This window comes from Antrostomus carolinensis, unplaced genomic scaffold (genome assembly GCF_000700745.2).
Source record: "Antrostomus carolinensis isolate BGI_N321 unplaced genomic scaffold, ASM70074v2 scaffold2067, whole genome shotgun sequence".
Taxonomy (NCBI): Eukaryota; Metazoa; Chordata; class Aves; order Caprimulgiformes; family Caprimulgidae; genus Antrostomus; species Antrostomus carolinensis.
Genome location: NW_010326412.1, coordinates 20,311 through 29,628, shown reverse-complemented (window position 1 = coordinate 29,628; position 9,318 = coordinate 20,311). Strand labels below are relative to the sequence as shown.

Sequence of the window (9,318 nt, the reverse complement as noted above, 5' to 3'; positions counted from 1 at the left end):
CCCCGGAGAAGGGGCAGCTGCCACTGCAGTTCTGCCTGGAGAGACCTGGGGGATGCTGCCTGTGGTACCCCCCAGCCTCACCACTGACTGTATAAACAAGATTTTTAAAAAAGAGGAGTAAAATAATCCCTATTGCTAGGTAAGAATTCAACTTTTTTTTCCCCCATAACCGAAGCTTTGGTTATCTAGACAAATCTACATAAAAACCCAGGATATTTGTACCACGTAGTCTTTCAGCTAAACGTAAGTGTAAGAAGATGTTCAGGAGGAAAATATTTCCTTTCCTGTGTCAGTTCGGATTCAGCACAGAAAAAAAAAATAAAAATAAATTATAGGAGGCATTTTGAAGAGTTGCATTTGCAAATAGATAAACCAGAGACGAACACGAGCAGCATAAGGGATGACTCAACATGCAGCTCAGCAGCAGGCTTAATAAGACTCCTTAGAATGGGCTTCCTTCAAATAATAGATTTAGCGCATTTACGTAAGTTCTGTTTGAAGTATACACGCATTAAATACCAATTCTGGATGACAACGGTTTTTTTTTCCCACATTAAAAAAAAGAATCATCACGGTAGCAGAAATTTCAGAGGCTCCTTCTTTAAAAAGAGGTTATTTTTTAATTGTTTTTTACTCATACTTAGGGATAAGAGCTTTAAAGAGATACTTGGGTTTTTACAGCATGAAATACTTTTCACATATTGCACTGGACTGTAAATTCTCTGACAGCTTCTCTCATGTTTTTTTCTTACATAAATGGAAGTGTAGCTGAGCTTTATTCATCTGAAGGTCCTGGATGAAGCACCCTGTGCCTTAAAAGGGAAGCTGAATTATACAGGAGATCAAGAACTGAACTTTCCTTTTGTTCTTGTAGGGATTTGAAGAGAGGAAAATGGCATGTGCAGGCTAGGGCATGCCTAAACATCTTGAATATAGAGGTTAAATTGGTTTTGTAAAAGTAGCTGTTATAGGGTGTATTTTAGATAATCACATAGTGGGTAAGAAGGCATCGTGCTTCTTGCTGTAGAGTAGGAATCAGTAAGTGTCACAGCTGGATAGACAGGTTAACAGCAGCAATTCGGGTCCTGCTGGCAATCAGGGAATCCAGAGGAGGCTGCCAGCCTTTTTTTCTGCTCTATTTTTCTGGAAGGCTCTTTGCAGAAAGGGGACAAAGGCTGAGAGAGCACTTGGGACTCCTGCTCAGGATAGCTGTGTCAATAAGCTTTCTTGCAAGCGATGGGCCTTACTGCTACCAAAACTATTCTGTTTTCTAGGTAATCGTGTGATTCTAGTTACAGTTTGGGGTTGGGATTCTGTTTGTTGTTTTTCGGAGTAGAAATGGAGATCTGATTAGCAGACATGGTTGAACTTTTAAGTCACTGATGATTACCATCTTTGCCTGTAAATGATTCGCTTTCTCTTCTTATACCAAGTAGAGATCCTCATCTCTAGTTGTTATGTGAAGGTTTGCTTAACAAGTCAACATTGCTCTGCTCTTTAAAGGAAGGGTTTCTTAATGAAATAGTTACTGATTTAAGCAGTGCTTCCCACATAGGATGTTTTGTGCTTGATCTTGTTCTGTTTTCAGTACTTCTTCATTTTTTTGGCATGGCGCTGATAATAAACGGGGAAATCAAAGTCTCTGTGATCACTTGGCACTGCTTAAAACGGCACATTTCTCTCTTCTAAGCTGTTATGGGATGTCATCTACTTAGGTATTGAATTTTTATAATTAATAGCTCTTTGTCTCCCTCTTGGTTCAGTCAGTTAGGTGTATGTGCACCTGTGTGCATCTGTGCATCATGCTGATGCCTGCTGTGTAAGGATAAATTTGTTTTCCTTTAAAAGAGGGACTTAGCCTATTTTATAACACGCCTTGGTACTGAAACCACATAGTTTGGAAAAATGTGATGTGGAACTGTGAAGAGAGCTCTGTGGGTGCTCACTGAATGGAAGCAGACTCAGACCTCTGTGCCAAGCCTTGCATCTCAGTTGAGATGGATCTCTCTTCTGAGCTCTAGGTCCAAGAGAGAAGGGAGAAGGAGGGATACGGGTGGGCAGCAGAAGGGCTGGGAATTCTGCCCCTCTCTTTGAAGGAGGGGATACCTGCTTTTCAGGAACTAGGAACATAGTGTTGTGTGGTGGGAGTGTGAAACTTGGCCACTTCATGGTAACAAGTACTATGTCCTGCTTTCAGTACCAAAAAACTGTGAAGAGGAATGTCCTGAAAAGAAGTCACATGGTCAGCTTTTAATTTTGGAAGATGCTCTGTTGTCTTCCTGATGGCCTTGTTACAGGGAGGGACAAAGAAAGTAAAAAGGTGAATGTGCCATCAGATATGCTGGAATATTGGATCGTGCTTCAGTGCTGTGTACAGTGCTGCCTGCTAGTTCCCAAGCTGATCCCTTACATTTTACATTTCCTCAGTTACACATTTTTAAGGTGTCAGCCTCTAAAAACAGTTGTGAGGGAGTCAAATGTGGAGCTAATCCTTTAGAGACTCTTGAGTTACTTGTGAAAGCAGCAGATGTTGCAGATGTCTTACTCATTTTTTTTTCCTGGCCTTTTTTTTTTGGTGGTGGTTTTTTGTTTGTTTTTTTCTTCTGTGTGTCTCTCCTGCTGACTTTGTGGGGTGGTAAAAGCTGAAGGTTTGTCACTAGCAGGAAGCTGATGATGTGGCATAGAAAGAAAACACGGTGTACTACTTGCATTGTAAGATAAACACTGCTATCAGCTGCTACTTCAGTGCTGTTCAAAGGCTGTTCATCCACATTTCTGCTTGGAGCTGTGTTAGGAGTTCCAGGGCTTTACTGCCCTGCGTGGGAGAAGGGTCGAGCCTCCCTGTCCCCGTGGTGATGCTCGCAGTCAGTCTTCAAAGAGATGTGAGCCTAGCAGCTGGTCACAGCACCGACAGGTTGTCACCATCTCTTGAGGAGCAGGATGAATTGTGTCCATATCCCAGGGAATGGATTGGGTTTAAAAATCCGTGGGTTCATTTTACTCCCCCCGCCACTGTGTTATTAATTTAATTGCTCTTCAGTTTCTGAAGAATTTTGGAGGGGGCAGGGAGGAGGTGGAAAGATCTATTTTAAACTGCCTTCTTCTTTAATTCATGTCTTGTTCGTGATGTATTTTTACCAGCGGCACTGGTAAAACTCTGTGATCCAACTGCCACTTCTAAATGTCATTTACTTGATTAAGATTTAATTACATTTCTAAGTGTAACATAAGCACTGGAAGTAGTAACTGAATCAAGTAGTGCTGTTTGAACAGCAGCTTTCCCATGATAGCAAGGAGGGTTTATGAAGTCCAGGGTATGCTGTAATACAAGTGTAGTAAAAATACTCAAAAATCACTTGTTTGCAGGTTTTCCCACCTCCCATTAGGCTTTTTATTAGGGAAATACCTACTTGGAAATCTCCAGTTCTAGTTAAAAAATGGATGAACAATACTTGGTTATCGCATGCTCTCTGACATGGGTTTGTGTTTTTGATGGTAAATCAGCACACCACTGCTTCCCAGTGCTCCTTGAAGAATAGTTCCTTATGCACCTGTTAACTTGTGTCTTCAAAAGGGGGTTGTTGGACTCCAGCACTTTTTTGGCAGGATTAATACCATTAAAAGCTTTTTCAAAAGATTGTTTGATTCAACTTAAAAGCACATGCTGATGCAGACCTCTCATCTTTTTGCCAGTGAAAGGGATGAAGGAAGAAATTTTGCATTCACATGTATTCCTGGTACTCAATAAAGCAAAGTATGTCATTTGAACAGATGGACCAGCTCTCACTTTTCATAGTCCCAGTTTGTTTGAAATCAAAAGAAGGAACATACAGTCATTTTAGGTAATGAAATGAAAGTCTGCTGCATCGTCCTTTCGATAGCGTATGTTTAAATTGCTGTTAAGGAATTCTGTTTGGATTATCATTGGTTCTCATACAACTATGTGACAGTATAAATCCAGAATGCCTACTGATCCATGGGCTGAACCACATTTGTAAGCCTTTAGGTTCCATTCTAGTTACCAGGAGGTTATTTACAGTCTGCTGAGGTTTTTTCAGTGTTGATGCCTTTATCCTAAAGAAAAGAGGGCAAAAATGGCAGTGGCTTCATTCTCTCAGGACTGTCATCTGCTACTAATTCTCAGTTGTTGTTCTCTAGGTAGCAATTTGGGTGCTTATTAAGAATGTGCCTGTTGGTGTCCATGAGCAATAAGTGTGTGCGTGTGTCTGCTGTTGGCGAGAATGTCCCGGTGTTCCCATGAGCTGAGCCATTTTTGAACCTTGCATCTGATGTCTTGCTGTCTTTTACTTGGCATCAGTTAGAAATGCTTTCTCCATCTTCATATTTTTGGTCTTTTTGATTGCACACGAATGCACGTCTTGCTTTTTCCTGCTCGGCATGTGCAGGCGTGACTCCCGGTCCTGCCAAGTATGCAGATGTTAGTGCAGCCCACCAGTAGAAGCTGACAGAAGACCTCTCCATCAACTTGCATCAAAAGTGTCCACACTTTGTGTAAATGGGAACTAGCACCCAAAAACCTTCTCCAATTACCTCTTTAAAGCTTATTAACACCTTCTCATTTCCAGCTCTTAACCTGCCTTGTGTTCACAGGAGAGATGAGGTCTGGGTCTTGCCTCCAGACAACTTGTGTATGACATCCTGTAATAAAACTTCTTCAAACAACAGAATACTGGAAAAGGCCACATTCCAGCCGTGCTCTGTATATATGCAACAGTGCTTGTAAAAATGTGTGCGTAGCTGTTTGTCTCATTGCCAAGGTTGGGGTTCATGTGTAACTGTGACTGGATAGTTGTCCACAGTGCCTGGGCTTAACTTCCTTGGAAAACTTTAGCCCCTCTTAAATTTCATGTTAATACCAGGAGGGACAGAAGTTCAACTGACATGAAACTATGCTGAATGAGTAGTTCCCTTTGTGGGCTCTCTGGAGAAGGATCTTTTCAACCTTCTCTGGGGATGCCAGAGAAGTTGAGTTGTCGAGTTCTCTTAGAGTTTTGTACTAAATCAATAAATAAGTTAATAATAGAGCAGCTGTTGATACTAAGTTCTGGGAGTTTCCTATACTCAAATTTCAGGCAGAGGATAAATTTCTCACTCTAGGGAGCAGACACTGCCTTTGTCAACTCTTCTATCTTCAGGCCCTCTCTCAATTCTAGGGTTTCAACCAAAACCTTCTCTAACCCTGCCTGCAGTGTGAAGAAAATGACAGAAACTTGTTCTGGTTTATGTCTGTGAAGAACAGTGAGAACACACCCCCTTGGTGATGATCTCCTGAACTTTCTCCCAAATCTCGAGGGAGAAGTTTTCTCCAGAGTTTTAAATTGACCCTAAACTTGCCCAAATTGAGGCAGGAACATTCCTTTAATTTCCCTGGCAGTCGCATGATGCTTAGTCAGCTAATAGTGCCTTATATGGCCCATTTGTAGACTACAACTCCCAGGAATCTCTGGCCTTTAAAACCTTGAGTTAAAGGCAAAGTAATGACAGTACAGGCCTCTGGATCAGCACATCTTGAAACAAAAATTATTTTTTTTGTTGTTGAACGGTTGCTTTGATATCAGTCTTCCTGTGACTGAATGGTAACTATAAATCTAGCCTTTTCCATGTGGAGGAAAGCTTGGAAATGTGCACCTAAAACCCTAGAAACTTGAAAAATTAAGTATATAAGGTGTATATATATAAAGTACATAAAAATATACTCTTCTCTTAAATTTAAATGTTTTGTGTTTCATTTGGAATGGTATTGTACTTGGATGATTTCCCTTTTTGTAAATAAACAAATAGAAACAAGTACTGCAAAACAGTGACAAGATTTTTTCCTCTCTCTCTTTATCCCTATTTTAGGAAGGCATGAGGTGTGGTCCTGGACAACAGCTACTAAGCAATCCTTGTGTCTCATGTGGCAAAAAGTGAAAGTGCAGCTTCTACTAAGCATGTCTTTCCTTGTTGCTGTATTTTGGTATTGCAGAAGGCTATACAGCTTTTTAGCACAGCTACTGAAACGGTGGGTTTTTATTATGCAGGCTTTAATCTTTCATACTGTTGCTTATTTAAGTAAATATTGACCTTGGACAACTCCTCTTTGACACCTGTTTTATCATTTGGATTTCAGGTGGAGCAACTACCTTCAGAGGAAACTCATAAGTAATCTTTTTGTTGTTATTCTGTACTCGTTAATCCCCCCCACCACCACTACCTTTTAATTGCAGAACAGCAGAAGGTAACTAATCTGTGAATTAATCTCGATTTAGGGAATCTCGGTGTGCTGACAGAAGTTGATCTACTTGGTTATAGTGTGAGAGAATGGAAAGGAGAAACAAAGCAGGCCAAACACATGAGGGAGGTAAGAAGTAAATTTTAATCTCTGCATGAGGATGGGGGAGAAGAAGTACCTGGGGAAGGACTGGCACTCTCAGGGCAGGCAGCTACTGCAGCTACCAAAGCCTGCTATGCCATCTGGCTAAATGAAAAGCAAAAGGGACAGCATGAGCATGGGTCTATGTAAAGACTAGAGTAGAGCAGGTCAAAACATAGATCAGGTTTTAGCCTTGCATCTTCTTCGAATTCCCCCCTGTGGCACCAGCAACCCGTAGAGTAGCTTTAACAGGAAAAATCATTCCCGGTGCTACAGCCCAAATAAGTTGGTGTTAGGTGCCATCTCTTGGCCAGCCTTTGATTGAAGCTAAAAACTCTCATTCCGGGGAGGAATGAAACACCACACCCATTACTCTTCCAAGCTCTAAAGCTCCATTTAACAGCAGCCAGAGCTTGGCACCCCCCCAGGCCCCCCGTCTGGCTGCATCAGCTGCAGCTGGGGCAGGAGCTCACACCTGACCTGTGCCAGGTTAGGTCGGTGCTCAGCGGGCAAGGACCATCCTGCTGGATAGTGGCCATCCCCTGCCACCACACAGCATCCATCTGCTCCAGCTCCGTGTCCCTGGCTGAGGCACTTCTGCACCAGCATCTTCCCCTGCGCAAGATGCTGCAAGCAGGATACACAGAGTTTAACCTCACCTGGCAACTCCTGCTGCCTCATACTACAGGTTGCTAGGACTAACAAGCTACTAATCTCACAGTTAATGTCCTCATTGTCCTCAACACCCCAATCAGCTGCTGAGGGGTGGCTGGAGACAGCCCTGGGCTGTGTGGGGAGGTGGCAACCTCTGCTGCTTGTGGGCATCAGCTAATCCTCGGTGCTGCTCTTTTCCAGTTATCTTTTTTTTTTTTTTCCTTCTATGTTTTTTTTTCCTTTCCATGTAAGGTTTTTTTTAGGTTGTTATTTTAATTTTTTTTCCCCCTCTTGTATCTTTGACCTGCTAGCTCTGTGCATCTTAATTAGTATACTTCTCCCTGGATTTTTGTTTTCCTTACCTTGCATCATTTTAGCTGAAATAGTTTCTCACAGAGAAAGTGCCTACCAAGAATCACAGAACAAGTGCCTACCAAGAAGGATGTAGGAAAGCATAAAATGAAGCTGATATGGTTAAACAGCAGCATGAGGGAGTTATGAGAAAAAAAGAAGGTACTGTTCAAAAAGCTGGAGTCATGTCCAGATGATGAACGGAAAAAGGATCCAACTTTGCCAGATTAAATGAGGGAACACACCAATGCCAGAAGTGCCCAGAACAGTACACAACAAAAGTGATTTGGAAGAACAAATAACAAAAGATAGCAAAACTTTTGATAAATTGCAAACACGTACTGGGCAACAAGCCTTTCAGAAAATCCATGAGCCTACTAGATGATCAGAGCTGCAAAGGAGACTCAGGAGAGTCTAGTGGATGGCTGGTTATGTCAGGTAGAGGTTATCATAGTAAGAAGCGCATTTTAGGATGAGGTCTCATGAGATCTTGAATGAGTCTAACCTGCTTGCTGTCCCCAAAGGGGCAGTCCCTTGCTTGTCTTGTATCTCCCTTTTCCTCACCTTGTTCCAACTAAACAGTCCCTCTCCCTTTTTTGTGCTGGCTCTTACGTCTTCTGTCGGATGTGGTTCACCAGGATGGTGAGCTGATAGAGACACCTGGGATTGCTGAAGCAGCAGGAAGCTCCCCCAGCAGGAGGGATGCAGTAGGCTTGCGATTGTCACAGCCAATGCAAAGTAAGAGTAGGGGAGACTGTGCAGCCAAGTGGAATGGGTTGTGGAAGCAACTGAAGTAAAAGAGGACCAGGAGTTGAGACCATCTTCCTGCCCTCTTCGGGAAGCAAACTGAGAGACTGATGCAGCAGCCTGTAGAACTGTAGAGTCCTCTTAGTTAATTCTCTGCCAGTTTGTTGATTGGAATTGTCTTGCCAAGGGCTCAGGTGAGAGCCAGAGGTAATGAAGATGAGTGTGTAGCTGGAAGAAAGGCCATCCGCTTCAGCTGGCAGATCTGTGCAGCCTCAGATCACCACTGCATGATGGATTCATGTCAGGGTAAGGAGATGTTTCTGCCAAAAGGAGTTCTCTCCAGATGCTTGTTCCTGCCCCATGTGTCAGCACAAGTCGTGAAGTGGTCAGGGTTAAAGCTGTTATGGCAAAGAAGTCTGCTGACCTCTTCTGCTTTGACCATGTGAATGTTTACACTAGCAACAGTACAGAGACTGGAGCAGGTCTCTGGGTGTGGAGAGAGTGCAGAATCACTCTTAGGGGACAGTGACAGTTTAAAGTGTGTACAAAAACTACGGTGTTAGAACATTTTTGTGTATACAAAACTTGTGAATATACTCGCTCTTTCTGCTACCCGCCTCGTATGAGTAGTTCAGAATGGGACTCCCATTCAACATGGTCTGAGATTTAAAATGTTTATTAGGGTTTTGTTTGTCTTTTTCTAGGCATATGCAGAATTGTTTTGGAGCTATCATATCAAATACCTGCGAGAAGTCAGGAGGGACAACTATTGTGTACTAAGAGCAGTGCTTTTTCAGATCTTCAGCCAAGGCATTCCTTTTCCGTCATGGATGAAGGAGAGAGATATATTAAAGGTAAAATTCATTTCCTAAATGAACATGATTCAGGTGACCTTGCACTGCAGAAGGAAGCTTTTCTCAATGTGAAAACTAATGTGTCTGATATGGAAGTAAAGGAGAATTGTTATCAGAATTTAAAGAGAATTTTTTCAAACTCTTTGAACTACACTTAACTGAAAAAGTGTCCCTGATCTAAATGTACCAAAGTGAACGACAGTCTAAATGGTAAAAAAAAAAAAAGAAAGGTGGATGGATAAATGTTACTGCCACCCTGCTAGATGTCACTCCATTAACACAAAAGGCTATTTGAATCATTCTCATCCATTTCCGTGCAGAGTCCAGTGGCTCACTTGG

At 42.3% G+C, this 9,318-nt stretch overlaps 1 protein-coding gene across 1 annotated transcript in view; it reads left to right on the top strand.

Moving 5' to 3' along the window:
* The window catches only part of OTULINL (OTU deubiquitinase with linear linkage specificity like), a 15,193-nt gene that overhangs the window by 1,530 nt on the left and 4,345 nt on the right, over positions 1-9,318 (top strand). The window contains exons 3-6 of the mRNA XM_010171539.2: positions 5,863-6,022; positions 6,131-6,162; positions 6,270-6,361; positions 8,830-8,979. Coding sequence (XP_010169841.2) covers positions 5,863-6,022; positions 6,131-6,162; positions 6,270-6,361; positions 8,830-8,979 — 434 coding nt within the window. The remainder of the gene's footprint in view (positions 1-5,862; positions 6,023-6,130; positions 6,163-6,269; positions 6,362-8,829; positions 8,980-9,318) is intronic.